The sequence below is a fragment of the Mya arenaria genome, chromosome 10 (genome assembly GCF_026914265.1).
Source record: "Mya arenaria isolate MELC-2E11 chromosome 10, ASM2691426v1".
NCBI lineage: Eukaryota > Metazoa > Mollusca > Bivalvia > Myida > Myidae > Mya > Mya arenaria.
In genome coordinates, this window is record NC_069131.1 from 31,381,887 (window position 1) to 31,397,810 (window position 15,924).

Here is a 15,924-nt window from a genome sequence, read left to right on the forward strand (position 1 = left end):
TATTACTTGAATAATAAGTATTGCATTGAATGTGGAACTCACTGTTCTTCCTGTGAACCAACCGGGTGTCAGTCCTGCCAGAACGGATACTATGGCAATTATTGTCAATGGAGCTGCGCTGAACATTGTACAACCTGTAAAAACTGGAATGATTATTGCCAATCCTGTGAACCCGGATATTATTTGCAAAATAATTATTGCCGTGAATGTGGAACTCAATGTTCTTCATGTGACATAAACGGGTGTCAGTCGTGCAATAATGGATATTTTGGAAATACCTGTCAATGGAGATGCGCTGCACATTGTACATCTTGTCAAAAATCGGATGGTTATTGCAATTCCTGTGAGTCCGGATACTATTTGAAGAATAACCATTGTTATAATTGTGGAACTCATTGTTCTCTATGTGAAACAAACGGGTGTCAGTCTTGCATGGATGGATACTTTGGAAATACCTGTGAATGGAGATGCGCTGCACATTGTGTGTCTTGTAGAAGATCGGATGGTTATTGCAATTCCTGTAAGTCCGGTTACTATTTGGAAAATAATTATTGTTTTAATTGTGAAACTGATTGTGCGTCATGCGAGTCAACCGTTTGCAAAGCTTGTTTTGATGGATACTGGGGAAATACGTGTGAACATCGTTGTGGCAATCACTGTTCATCATGTAACCAAAGAAACGGGGTGTGCATATCTTGTGAGGATGGGTACTGGGGAAGTCCATGTACGACTTGTGGATCTCAGTGTAGAGTATGCAATCAGTCAAGCGGATGTTTGGAGTGTAATTCTGGATACAAATGTGGCGAATACAAGTGCCATGATTGCAAAGAATGTCGAAAAGGTTATTTCAAGCATGACAGCTATTGTCATGAATGTAAATACAAACTAGACGGATGCACATGCACTAGCTATGGAGAATGCAGCGGATGTATAGAAGGATATTTCCTTAACCCCGTGTTTTGTGCCGAATGTCTTGCTCCATGTACCTCCTGTAAAAACCATTCTATGTGTACTTCCTGTATTCCTGGGCGATTTGGACAAACCTGTCAGCATGGGTGTTCTCAGTATTGCAAAAACGGGATTTGTGAGGAAAAAAATGCTAGATGTCGGTGTTACCCGAACTACAAAGGGGAAACGTGTGACCAGTGTGAAGATGGACGATATGGAGACAATTGCGATGAGCTTTGTTCACCTTGGTGTGAATTTGGTACTTGTAAAAAAGAAACTGGATTTTGCCCCTGTAAACCTGGGAGATATGACAATAAATGCCAATCAACATGTCCAACTGGATGTGTGAATGATATCTGCAACAGATCAGATGGGTCTTGTCACAGTTGCAAGAAAGGATATGTTGGAGAACGCTGCAACATAACCTGTCCATCATTATGCAATAATTGTGACCAGTTTGGTGTTTGTACAGAGTGCAAACCAGGTTATTCAAATGAACAAAACCAGTGTACATGTAAAAGAGATATATGTGTGAATCAGTTAGATTGCAAATCGTGTACAAATACATATTTCTTTGCAAATGGTGGTGACTGTTGCTTATGCAGTCTTGATAATTGTGTTTCCTGTTCGATGGCTTTAGACACCGTTATATGCAAGATTTGCAAAGACGGATATTATCCAAGCATTAATGGAGAGTGTGAGCTTTGCAAATCACAATGCGTCAATAATGAATGCGATACGTCTTCGGGAGAATGTTATCAAGGATGCACAAATGGATACTGGAATAAAACCTGTGACAAATCGTGTGATCCAGAATGTGTATCTTGCAGTCAATCAGATGGAGCGTGTACACATTGCAAGAATAATACCAAATATGGACCTACCTGTAGCATGGAATGCAGCACTAACTGTAAAAATTCAATGTGTGTCATTAATGGAGATTGCACAAATGGATGCATTATAAACAAGTTTGGAAAACAATGTGAACAAACATGTGAGAATTATTGTACGCAAAAGGAAAACAGAACAGTTTGTTCTGAAAAGACAGGAATATGCTTGTATGGCTGCGAAAAGGGTGACAAGGGATCATTTTGTCCTTCGGGTAAAACTGAAATTAATCTCAGCATACTTTCTATACTTTTCAATACATTGTTTGTACGCACTAATAATACTTTTAGGTAATGAGTATATTATTTTATTTAACAACTTTTTTGAAATTGACATACACGGAGTTAATGTAAATGCTTTGCAATTTATTATATGCATGATGTATCTTTATTTTTACTACTCTTTACCTTTAAAGCACAAGCAAAACAACAAATGTCAACTGCATCACTTGCTGGGGGAGTTGGAGGTGGAGTTGTTGCTCTTGCTGCCATTGTGGTCGTTGGATTGATTTTGCTTCGAAGCAGGTGATATACAAAAAAGACATCTGACAAAAGCAAAATATATTATTGGCAGTTCAACTATTACGTTTTACAGTTAATTATATTAATAGAAGGCATGCATATGAATTTAAAACCGCTTGTACTTTCAGAAGAGGCAATTTGAGCAACAAAAGTGAGCGACCTGAAAAAGAGCATGATAACTCTTCCGCGTTATACGCAACGGTGAACAAAGGAAGTGCGTATGCGTTCTGTATTTTATGTTATAATTTGTGTTTTCATAGCCACAATCGTGTTTATTTATACCAAATATGTTGCTGAAGGATATTGTTTCCAACTTTTAAAAGCTGTCAAATCAAACCGGTAGAAGAGAATGGCACTTATTGTCCGTTAACTAAGATGACTTACTGCTATAGCCTCTAGATGTTGATCTTAAAAATGAACGCCTTATTATAATATTAAGCCTTCGTGTCTTCAGGTGCACAATATGCCAATGAAGATACCGTAAATCTCCACTCTGTCACCAATATTGAAAACACCAATTACCAGAGTCCATCACCGAAGAGTTCTGACAAGGAAAATACACGTATTTTTACTGAAGACAATCTTGAAATCGGTAAGTTGGTTTTTGTAATTGTAACATTACTAGTTTGTATATTGACAAAAATAGCTTCTACTCATATTTAACGATGTTTCAGAGGCAGATGATGTTTCTGCACGAGAAATCACAAACATGTTTGAGAATAATGAAGGTGTTTATTACAACAATACAAGAGCAATCAGCAAATTCAAACTGACTGTTGTCGAACTACCTGATTATGTACAAAAACTATGTATAAAGGATCTTGAAGAAGAATTTAAGGTACCGTACAGAACCTTTTTGTCTAACTGATGTTTCTTAGTCGTTGTTTTATAACATGTAATACAGTTTGTTTAATTGTAGGTTCACGTTTTTGTAAACGTTGACGTTTTCAATTTTCGAATATGAATATGATTTAAATGTGTATAGCGTTTATTTCTTTCTTTGTTTTTCAATTTGCAGAAAGTACCGTACGATCTCGTGAAACCGTATGAAGTTTCGCAAACGAAGCTAAACATGCACAGAAACAGATACAAAGGAATATATCCGTGTAAGACCATTTCCTTGTAAGATCATATTTCTGAATTAGGGTTATCGTGTTTTCTTTGATGCGTACGATTTTTATAGTTTTGCACTAATTATTTGTTTTCGAATAATTTCTGTATGTTTCAGGCATTATAATTGTGATAGGTTTTTTGTGTGCATTTTTCTGTGTTTTTCAGCACGATTGCAATGGATTTATTGTACTGTATTTTGTTCTTAATTGTATTATTTATCAACTTTAGATGATGATACGCGTGTTTTAGTACGCGGAGGAGACACAGACTATATCAATGCAAGCTATATAGACGTAAGCCCAAAAATGGAAAACGTATTTTTTTTTATAAATTAAGTCTGCTCTGTGATATTCCGTCCTATCATATTTCTGAACCAAAATATTATTAATAAACCAGTTGTTTGCGTTAACATTGTTGACATGATTTGCTTGGATTTACCGCTGCATTAATGTGGCATATTGGAGTTACTTTTCCTTGAACAATTCAGACCATTTAGATCAATGTTGAAGGCGGGATGCGCTATTAATTGCCTTGAACAATTAGTTATTCACATATTTATTTGTATACACGCTGTTTATGATTACAAACGTATCAGTTGAACCCTTGGTATTTGTGCATACACCATGAACATATTATTAAATTAATTGGCCATAGGCATAATTAACAACCTTCTTTCTTCCAGGGTTTCAGGAAACGAAATGCATACATAGCTACTTTGGGTAATAGGATTTATTAATTAACGTTTGTTTGATAATAATGTTATTTTTTATGAAATGAAATTTGAAATAAAAAAAATAAGGGTTTGTATAAAAATCCTCCATCAAGTTAATATGGTTTAAAAATGTAAATGTATTTGGTGAATATTATGCAACATTTAGGTCCAATGGCTAAACAGCTGGGCGATTTCGGTCAATTCTGGCGAATGGTCTGGCAACAGAAAGTGGAGAAGATTGTCATGTTGACCAACTTGGTTGAGAGTTTGGTAAGGTATTTTAATGACAAGAGTGTAACCTTCTAAGGCAAAGGGTGTTGTGGTTTTGTGAAAAATAAACGAAAATAAGAAATATACACGTATAAATATAACGATCTAGAATTAAAAAAAGAGTATAATTTAGTATTATGAATACCACAAACATTATGGAGTTGGAATATAATGTTTTATTGGGATTTAAATACATTGAAAAAGAAGGCTATGATTATGAAAAATCATATATCTTCCCTTTTACCTCTCTGACATTAGAGTGCTGTTGACAGAACGTATAATTACAATACTTAAGTGCAACGTTATCTCAATGTAGTTAAGAATACGTTAATATTGGTTTCTTGCAGAAAACCAAATGTGAGCAATATTGGCCTGATCATGGTCAGAGAAAACTATATGGCGATATAGAAGTTGTGTGCAAGGTTAACAAAATGTACGCAGATTTCATTTGGAGACAGCTAACGATTTCCAAGGTAAAGTTTAATTTACGTGGACACTGCCAGTAGTTAATAAAGTATAAACAAAAACAATTAGTTAATGGAATCTGATTGTTGTTAACTTTAGCCTATAATTGATACAAATGACAATACAACCTGAGACTTGAAATACGGTAGCGCATCTTCGAATTCGCACGACTGACCCATTTTACGACACGCCTTTCTTCAGCTATCAAACAGCTATCAGAACTGAGTACTCCAAGTTTTCCAGTACTATTCTCAAAGAACAAGCGACAGCTAAAGGCCATATACCTTATTTAGCGTCTTTAAAAGGAGGTCGTCTATGTTTCAACATATAGCCTTCTGCGTACAAATACCATAAAACAACTTGATATTTGAGAAACCTAGGCAAAAAAAGCTCAAATAAAATAGATTTACTAAATAGTTTCAGAAGTAAAGATTTTATCTCTTAATGCACGCGAAGTGTCTGCCCATATACTATAAAGGAAATACTGAATAAGTGAATAAGTTTTGAATAAGTGTGATTTCAGGAAGAGATGCTAAACATATATTTATTTTGCATGTCTGAATATTCCCCCACTTTAAAATAAGTTTCCGTCAGGTCTTGAATTAAGTATGTGCACTTTAGTTCTTACGGGATAAAGCAAGCGCTGTAATGACTTCCTTAAATTTTTATATGCATTGTAAATACATTTAATACATTTGCTACATGAGCTTTTACATTTTATTTATTAGTTCAGAATCAAACTATTAGAAAGGTTAACAGTGGAGCAAAAATGACAGTCAGTAACAAGCATAGAATGAAAACATATTCATTAACTGCCATATCCATTTTAATATAATTTCTATATTTCTAAGATGCGTCATCTTAAAAACTTTTACAGTGCGCTTTCGTAACATTTATCACATAAAAAAGGAACTCGAATTATGCAACAATGTAATATTTATATTTATTGCATTATTTTCTCTGCCAATTATGATAAGTTGATCAAATACTTCTTATTCAAATCCAAACAACAGTTACTATTATATATTTTTTCCATTAAAAATAAAAGATACACGTTAACGACTTGAGATGATAATGGGTTTTCTTAAAGATACACACTTCTTCCATCGCTCAGAAAAATATAAAGGATTGAATTAACAGGATGGAATTGATTAAAATGGTGTTATTCCTTTTAGTTTCAATAAAGACAAACTTGTCTCCTTTTAAGTAAAAAAAGATATGATAAACGAATTTCAGCGTTCATTTTATTCAATAGGATAACGCTGTCACCTAACTAACACACGTATACACCTTGTTATTTTCAAAATATCTATTTACCTAATCATCTTAAAAATGGGTATGCTTTGTTGAAATGTAACATCATAACACAGGGTTATCAATATGAACCATTTCTTTACTTATTTTTTTTTCATTTTCAAACAGGGTAAAAAGAATTCTGAAGAAAGAAATCTGCATCACCTTCAGTTCACAGCGTGGCCAGACAAGGACATTCCTGATAACGTCACATCAATTATACAGTTTAGGCAGAAAGTGAACGCATTGCCGAGTACCTTTGTCGGACCAGTGATTGTGCATTGCAGGTGGGCTGTGGTGCAGATGATGTAATCGTTTATTTTTTAGCTATAAGTAAATGCTAACATCGGTTTGACATTGATAAATTAATGCATGGTAGGAAATAAATTCATAAAAACATCGAAGATCGAAATTAGAAATATAGAAGCGATCAATACAGCAGTCTTTGTTTGATTTTGCAGTGTGTTCATTTCGATAAAAAATATGCTTTTGTATTTGACAATAATTATTTAAAAACAATTATATAAAGCTCGGCAATGTGTATTTGAATTCGATGTATATAAGTACGATAAACAAGATAAATATTTCGGTGCGAGGTACAAAATAAGCCGCAACGATTTGTCTAACAATAAAATTCTGGATCTGGCCTTTAGGGACGGGCCTTTTGTTCAGTGGGCTATTTCTGTTTCATATCAATTGTGCGTGATCTAAATTGTCAATACATAAGGTGGCTGAATGCTCCAGGCGTGAAGTATATCTAAAAAGGGTTACCGTCCATATCTTTAGACTGGATGACTGATTGAAAACGTAATCTCCTCGAACTATTCAATTCGCAAGAAATCTAAAGTTGATAAATATAAAGCTGAATACAAATTCACCATATGACCAATTGTTTTCTTATCGTATCGGTAACGAGTATGATTACTCGCCGTTAGGAAAAAAATATTAGCATCTTCGATGGATGCATCCACTACTAACAGAAAAAATGACATATGCAGTTATGAACTAAAATTGATAACGTCTTAAACGTATGAAGTTTAAATGTATCCTTAAATCATTTGTTTTAAAACAATGATTACACTCGTGAATATGCATTGCATATATGTATACATATCAACGGTCTTACTGCAGCATATATTGGCATACATGGGTATTCAGTTTTAGTTGACAATGTAAAGTTAAAAAGCATTATCATTTCTGTGTCAGAAACTGGGAATTAATTTGCTTTCCCTCACGCAAATCATATACTTATAACATCATCTTAGTTAGAGAGTATTCAGTTTATGTTTATGCAATAAATAAATAAATAAATAAATAAATAAATAAATAAATAAATAAATAAATAAATAAATAAATAAATAAATAAATAAATAAATAAATAAATAAATATATTCTAAGATTTACTGGGACACTATCCTAAACTGTAATTAAGTATGAAAATAATAACATTGTAAATAATAGTACTTGTAAATCAAACTAAGATTCACAGATTTGAGCAGAAAAAATGCATATTCTTCGTCTTTCTTCTAAGCAGAAACAACTGACAGATATTGAGCGTTCTATGTTTTCAGTGCGGGCGTAGGAAGAACGGGCACCTACATAGCTCTGGACATACTAACTAACGAGGGTGAGGCAGAAGGAGCTATAGATATCCCGGGATGTGTTCTCAATATGAGACAGAACAGACCAAGCATGATTCAGACTTTGGTGGGATGTTTACGTATTTATCCTTTATATAAGATTTGAAAAGTAATAGATGTATAACGCGTAGTTCGTAAATCGATAAGCGTAATATAGCGGCGTTCGTTGATAAAATCAGGATTTTGTAAATCATTTTAGCTCAAAATAATGCATTGAAAGGACATAAAAGAGTTTTGATATTGCCTTTTTGCTTTTATTTCTTGTTAGTTAATTGTTGTTTATTTTACTTATTACCAAATTGTTTCAATTAATATTTACGTTTATCTTAATGCCGAAAGAAGTTCAGGAAAAAGTGCATTGATGCATGCTAAAAAGAATTCCAGTACGTCCGAAGTCAGCATACACTAAAAATCACTGTTTATCTAATAACTGAGCTTTTCTATTTTCAGAGTCAATACAAGTATCTACACGAAGCTTTGGTCCATTCATTGACACTTGATTGCTCGTTGATAAAAAGGAAACACTTCCATGAATATATGAGTATGATGTCCAGCAAACAGGTGATACAGAAGCAGTTTGAGGTAGGATTGTTACTCAAAGTATCAATGGTTATAATGAATCAATGTTTAAAAAATCATTCAAACATTGAACATCCGAAGTCATCGGGACCCAGATAAATGATATCGGTATAACGATAACTCAGATTCAAAATTTTCGAAAATGATAGGGTTCGTGAATTATTGGTGACGTAAATATTCATTCGTCAATATTGCAATGTCGACTACACGCTTTTAACATTTGGTAATTGGTTTGAATAATCGTTTTCGAATTCGAAAGCTGATTGATAAATAGATGTGAAATTCGAATTGCAACCGTAGGTTTGACATTGAAATGGCAATATTCGGTTAATCAGAATTTTGATTTGAATAAAGAAGAAATTATCGGGGCAAAAAAATAATTCGAAACACCGTTTAATTCGGATAAAGGGTGTTAGGATTAACGGTGTTTAAATACTGTAATTTATATATATTTATATCAAGTTTGTATGCGTTACATTATAGTATTTAGTTTCATTGCTGCATTCTGATTATACGATAGAAAATGCAATTGAACCAGGAGCAAAAGTCAGATCAGGAACTACAGGCTATGGAAAGGAATCGGCTTCTGGCAAAAAAGAACAGGAAACACGCAGATATACCAGGTACCACGGTTATTCAGATTGTAAAAGTGCATTATTTCTTGAACTGACTTGGTTACAAATATTGCTCATCTCTCAAACTATTGAGACGAATAAACATGTTCTGAACATATTGGTAAATGTGAAAAGGTTCTATCTTTTTCTTTATATATTGTGACTTAGAACCTTCTCGCATTAATCCCCTATATATAACGTTTGTGTCTCTATAGGTATTCCGAGAATTTTGAGCAATACTTATAAAACGTTAAAATGTTCATTTCCATTTAGTTGAACGTCCTCGATCAATTTATGTTAGTACATGAGTATATATGTATTGACGTGAAATGTGCTTTATACAAACATGATCATACAATCACATTCACATTACATAACCTCACAAAAAAGAATAGGAGCAAACAGCGCAATGGACCTACAAGTCACCAAGTTTTACCGCTTAATAAAGTGTTGCTTGTGTGAAATAAGTGTAACATACTGAATTTCAATTACATTAAACATATCATATTTCATTAATATATATGACATGTATATATAATATATGCAAATAGAAATCCAATACATTATATGATTATATTTGTGTAATGTACAGATAATCTCGTCGCCTAATATATGCGCCTACAATGCATTCAGCTATTATTTTGGGTAATTGAGCATAATATTCCAAAGTTTTTCAGAGTGTGAAATAGTTCACGTTCTAAAGCCAATAAAAAGTTGTTGTTTGAATAACATATAAAGGACAATTGAGTACAAAATGGATTTCATTATCGATTTGTCTTCTATCAAATGAAACACACTCTTTTACAGATACCTTTACCCCGCATGACAGTCTCGGAGCCCTACTGTGTATTTCCTATCTGTTAAATCATAGCAACGTATATCCCTGTACTTCAATCTGCAGAATGTGTCCCAATTGTGTCTCACAAATAGAAACAGTATCCCCATTCCAACTGTTTAGATTCTTAAAATACGGTTATCATTAGTCAAGCCACATATATTAACCATGTTTATGATATACTCCGCTTGCCATCTTGCTCAAAAGGTCCGTACCCTACCTTATGACCGTTGGTAACATATATATATGCCATGTTGATTTGGCGCCTGCTGCCGTGGTGGAAGTTTCTGCTGTTGCATATTGATCATGCGCCCCCATCCGTTCTCGCGAAAATCCCATCCCTGAAGCAAACTGCTTTTGTTAAAGATACGTTGCAGTTTTCTCTATGTTTATATGATCTATATTCTTGATGTTTTCTACTGTTAGGTGATACAAACAGACCACTTCTTCATCTGTTTTTGAAACCAGGCGAATCTGATTACATCAATGCGATCTACATCAACGTAAGTATAGCTTCTATATTAACATGAACTATTTCTTTAAATAAATTGCTAGATGAAATATGTAAATCGATCGCTTTTCCTCAATCTTAGCAACGTGCGTACGACACCAATCAAGATTTTAAGTGAAAGAATAAAATCACACATTTAATTGGCATTGCTTCTTGCACATCAAACAAACTTTGCATAATCAAACAAGTTTTTCAAAACATAAGATTTGAGTAGTAAAATATTTATGATAACATCAATTAGTTGATTTGCCAGTATCTTTTATCATAGAAATACAGTATTCAACTGAATTTGTAGCACTGACAAACGTTGTTTGTTGTTTGTTATTCAAGGTTTTGATCTTACGATATTTTGCCGTACGCATGTTTATAAGATAGCTCTATAATTGTGTTTGGATTGGAATATAATACACGGCATTCGTTAGTCAGCAGAAGACTTGTTTGCTTGCTGAAACGAATATTTCATTATATTTTTTTGTGTAAATAAACTGATCGTTTTTAGAATTATAATACACTGGAAACTTCATGGACGATGTCATAATTAAAATAAATGTAAAATAAATATCTGTATAAAGAGCTTATGTAAATGCCTAGCATACGCTCAACGAGAAGGACAAAACTCCCTTATTACAACAAATGCATCTGTGTGACTTTCGTTATCAATAAACTGATCATTTTGAAAATGATGATAAATGGAAACAACAGCGACAATGTTAAAAGTAAAATGAAATGTTGAATGATACTTTGTATAAAGGCGAAACGTAGCATAATAAATCAAATGTGTCACTTTATATATATCTTCAGAGTTACAAAACAAAAAACCGTTTCTTGGTTGCACAAACACCACTGCCTGACACGGTTTCCGATTTCATTACACTTGTTGTTCAAGAAAAGTGTTCTTGTATTGTTAGTATGGAGACACAGGTAAATTATTGACATGTCAGATGCTTTGAAAATGAAAATTGTATGTTTGTACTTTAACACAAACCATTAGATGTTTTACTGTGTTCTAATTGTCCCTATTTTGTTTACATAACAATTGACTTACCCATTATGAAATAACGTCATTACTGGTAAAACTATATAGGAATATGGAACAAGTGCTTTAATTTAAAGTAATTTTCATAAATTAGCTATTTTTATTTATCAAGCACTAGTGATCTTTATAATAATTTTCTAATTTTATAAAGTCCCAACAATAATGAGTTCCGTATCGATTTGCAATTTCTGTTCAATTATCTTTATCTTATTCAGATTTGAAAAAAAAAAAAAACTTGTTTCCTGTAATTAATATTGTATAATCCAGGGGATTGGCTTATACGTTCCTGGTGACAATATATCGATGAAGAAAGGTCTGGTTTCCATACTTTCCACCATAGATCAAAGTACAAAACGTTTTGTTAAACGAACGCTGCATGTCGAACACGACGGAAAAGTACGTTTTAAGGCTGTTTGATTGTTACCAAAATAACAAAATGACATTTCTCTTTTGCTTGAAAATGGATATGTATTTCTAACAATTTCTTAAAATTTATCTAGAAACGAATATGTGATTTCTAGTCTAAAATAAATGAAAACAAAAGCAATAAAACCACTAATAACAACACCGACAACAACAACAGTATAACCACCATCTCCAACAGCACAAACAATAACAACCCTTTATGCGTTGGTGATATCATATTGCAAGCATTGCCTGTAAATATTATGATTTCGTTTGATTACAGACCAAGTCGGAGTTCAGAATACCACACTATGAATATCCGGACTGGGATAGAAGTCACAATACTCCGAGGTCGGCAGAACACTTTGTTGCCTTCATCAAAGAGGTTGAAGACGTATCCGAATCATCTCACATGAACGGACCGATACTTGTGCATTGTATGTACGTACAAGTTTTGTATAAGCCCAAAGTCGCCTCAAGATGTTGCCTAAGTGTTAATATTAAAGTACCTTTGATATCACGATGAACCGAGTATATCTGAGATAAATAAGATATTCTGTAAGTAGATATAAAGACAATTAATATCCAAAACGATCGTAGACACCACTGTTTACGAGATGTATTAACATTGTGACAGGAACGGTGCTGGAAAGAGCGGCCTTTTATGTGTTGTCTTGACATTACTTGAAACACTGAGTGAAGATAATGAAGTCAGTGTGGTTAATGCGGTGAGGAAAGTCAGGGCTAGACGACCGCTTTCCATTCCAAATAAGGTTAGTATTAACCTAACTTCCGGAGAATTCCTGTTGTAAAAACATATGTTTGATATCATGTTTGTATCACGATGGTTCAACGAAAACCGCAAGGACAAACTAGACAGAGACACATTAAGACACTGCTTGTTTAATACGAATGTCCATGAATGATATTTTCATTTGATGAACAAGAATAAACTTTAATAGCTTGTATTATCTTACTGTTTGAGTCAATCAATTGTCTATGTGTTATATGATTAAATATTTGTAGTTATTTCAAGATCGCCATCTCTGATAGTGTTTATGCCAAAGATGGCATAAGCAAATAAGTACTTTTGCTTTTGTATCGCCAAGACGTCATACTATTTATGATGTTTATCGTATCGAATAGCATTATTAAAATGGTAGTTTGTTTTCCGTTTTGATATGTAAAAAGACTGTCTATGCAGAGTGATGATTACAATTGCAGTTTTGAATTTCAGGAACAGTTTTACTTTTGCTACGAGTGTGTTCTTCAATCCTTGAATGCAACAGATAACGATGTGTATTACAACACAAGTCGGGATGTCCATAGGGAATGAACACAGCTGAACAATTTGAAACAATGACACTTGGTGTGTTGCCCTTGACACGAGCATCATAGATAAATATGACATGATCAGCTACACTATTTCTTATTTGCAGACATGGGGAAACTTGCAAACGTAACATGATTGCAGTTATGCATAATCGTTATCACATACTTTAGCAAAGGCTAGCATTTCATCTGTCAGTCAAAATAGTGTGTTGTAAAACAACACCCTTATTTTTGCATAATTAATACTTTTATGATTTGTACCACTCTGTAGTGTTTTATTTAATCAAAACTATATCCCATAGAGAAGGCTTAATATGCAAACTTACCGTGCAATAGGTAACATTTGATTAGATACAGCGATATCTCAATATTCGCACAGCTCTACTTGTACAGAAAGCTTGCCGATATAATATAGAAAACATACTTCAACGAACCCTCGTGACTGAAACGTTCATAACTGGAGCTTCGCACGCGTTGTGAATAATTTTGGTCGTGAAGTTGATGAAGTGGATGCAGTACGTATTGCTTTAATGTTTAATGAATGCATTGTACATTAAAATTATCATGTTATTTAATATATATGTAAACGTGTTTACGTCATTGCAATTAAACTGTTTTATTTCATTTTTATATTAATACCTTTGTATTTAAACTTTTAATGTTTTTGCATTGATAAATGTTCCAAAGAAAAGAAGATCTACACGTTATAGTACAGTTTATGGACTATTTTCATCTGAGTGTTTCGGATGGGCATAATTATTGCTTCACAGTATATGTTATGTTTTATTTTCGTTATATTTTTAATTTAAAACAGGTTTCTGATATGCTATGTTTCTATCAATTTGCATTAGCCTCGAACATGCATTTCTATTAATACTATACAGTTTATTCATAAATGTATGCATTATTATTGATTAAAAGGCAGATGAAATATAACATTAATTTGTTGTTTTTAACGCCTGGTTCGTTTCTAATATTAGTTGTAAATAGGTTCATGTAACCAGGTATTCTCATTAATAACCATGTGCGAAATGTGGAATGGTCAACATGTAACATAAAAATAGAACAAAAATATCACGCCTCAATCAAATTTATATGATATAAATTTTACAGTACATCGATGAATTTTTGAAACAGGATTCTAATTTGTTTAATTTATTTACTTACGTAATGTAGCATTATATAAATTGCAATGAATGTATTGGAATGTTTTTAGTGCTCCATATTGACCTAATTCAAACACATATGTTGTATATATACTTATACTTATACTTAAAAAATTCTTCTCTGTGACTAACTGGATCAAGTTCCTTTGTCTGTGACGTTATAATTCCTATCCGAGGTTCAAAGAAAAGCTTTGTTCAGTTATACCACACGTTATTTATTAGAAGGTACAAAATCGCAGCCATCATTAATGTGTGTCGAACTACAGCTCATTTCTATTCTGATTTTGAGTTTGAGTTTTTCTATTTAGCTGTGCAAATTTAGGGTTTACTCAAAAGTATTTAAAACATATTTTTAGCCAAAATAAAAAAAAACACTTTAGTATCGTCTTTTAATGGAACATAACACGTTATTCACCAGTGACAACCAAGGGTGGCAGCAGCAGCAACGCAGGCAACATTATTTGAATCAAGAAAAACCAAAACAACTCCATTAACGTGCCCCTTCGACAATAAAACAATAATTTACTTATATCTTATACAAAAAATAACTATTTACTTATTTATTCAATGTTTTAAAACTGAGACAGCGTGTTGTTGTTCGATTGCCATTCTCATTTCAATAATCAGATGAGCCGCTATTAAAAACACTAGTGTTTTATCATTTCCAAATGTAAAGCTTCTTAATATAGTATGTGGATTGAGGTCCTCCGAAAACAATAAAAATGTAGAGACTTGTGTAATCGATGCAATTTTATTTCTACAAGCAGAAAAAGGTTCTTGGAAAATTTAAATCAGTTGCTCACCACCGCATTTTGCTAGTCGCGTTCTTCCCCTTATTATGGAAGTGTTTTTTGTTCAATAATTCTGGCACACTCGATAGGTGAATTATTTTATGTGAGTAAATTATAGAAAGCATTCTCCACCCATATTGTTAATAAATTGCATGATAAGGCCATACAGGATTATAACCGCTGGTAACAACCATAATTCACGCTTACGATTTATATTTGAAACAATTGTAGAACATAGGAACAATACTAAGTACTCCGTCTAAGCATAGACCGTCTACAACAATTTAAATGTGTTCCACTCACCAAACTATTACTTGCACCAAATGTATTTGACTCGTTTACGTCATTATCGTTGTCCTAATCAACATCAAGCTACAGTTTCTTGTCGTGTATCATTAAAGTTTCCTCAGCAAAAGATGGGCTGGTGTGTGCATCAGAGATCATTCACAGTATCATATATTTATATGGTCGTTCACTTAATCCAGTTTATTTCCCATCTCCCCCTTAAGGTTTTCAATATGATATAGAAAGGATTATAATCATTATAATCTAATAAATTGAATATTGGTGCCACATTTTTTGACGTGCAGCGACTAGCTCAGTATGTTACGTGTCATTGCTCTTTTAATATGTATATGAAAATACTTGTCACCAAATAAAGTAAGTTTGATTTCAGTTCATTGAATATGCAAGCTTAAACACCAAAATAAATCAGCTGAACGCGATGTCTATTTTTATATTTTGACTTTCAGGACGTTCCAATGTTTCAAGACGACGCTGGTAGATTATTTTAGAGGTCTGGTAC

General features: G+C 33.2%; 1 protein-coding gene across 1 annotated transcript; it reads left to right on the forward strand.

Moving 5' to 3' along the window:
- The first annotated feature begins 1,335 nt into the window (after positions 1–1,335).
- On the forward strand, positions 1,336–14,088 carry LOC128206755 (receptor-type tyrosine-protein phosphatase epsilon-like). The gene is made up of 20 exons (XM_052909435.1): positions 1,336–2,050; positions 2,252–2,360; positions 2,486–2,571; positions 2,812–2,949; positions 3,032–3,195; positions 3,376–3,463; positions 3,699–3,763; positions 4,153–4,189; positions 4,349–4,452; positions 4,800–4,925; positions 6,340–6,497; positions 7,782–7,917; positions 8,301–8,432; positions 8,950–9,052; positions 10,305–10,381; positions 11,191–11,292; positions 11,693–11,821; positions 12,114–12,271; positions 12,468–12,603; positions 13,068–14,088. Exons 1-20 carry the CDS (start codon positions 1,579–1,581, stop codon positions 13,164–13,166), a joined length of 2,619 nt encoding a protein of 872 aa, XP_052765395.1. The 5' UTR covers positions 1,336–1,578; the 3' UTR covers positions 13,167–14,088.
- Positions 14,089–15,924: the final 1,836 nt, after the last annotated feature.

Bases quoted from the DNA above. Each gene is read 5' to 3' on its own strand.
- LOC128206755 (XM_052909435.1), top strand. From the start codon at position 1,579: ATGGCTTTAGACACCGTTATATGCAAGATTTGCAAAGACGGATATTAT. The intron at 8,433-8,949 runs GTAGGATTGTTA...ATTATACGATAG, and splicing joins TGATACAGAAGCAGTTTGAG to AAAATGCAATTGAACCAGGA. The intron at 11,822-12,113 runs GTACGTTTTAAG...GTTTGATTACAG, and splicing joins ATGTCGAACACGACGGAAAA to ACCAAGTCGGAGTTCAGAAT.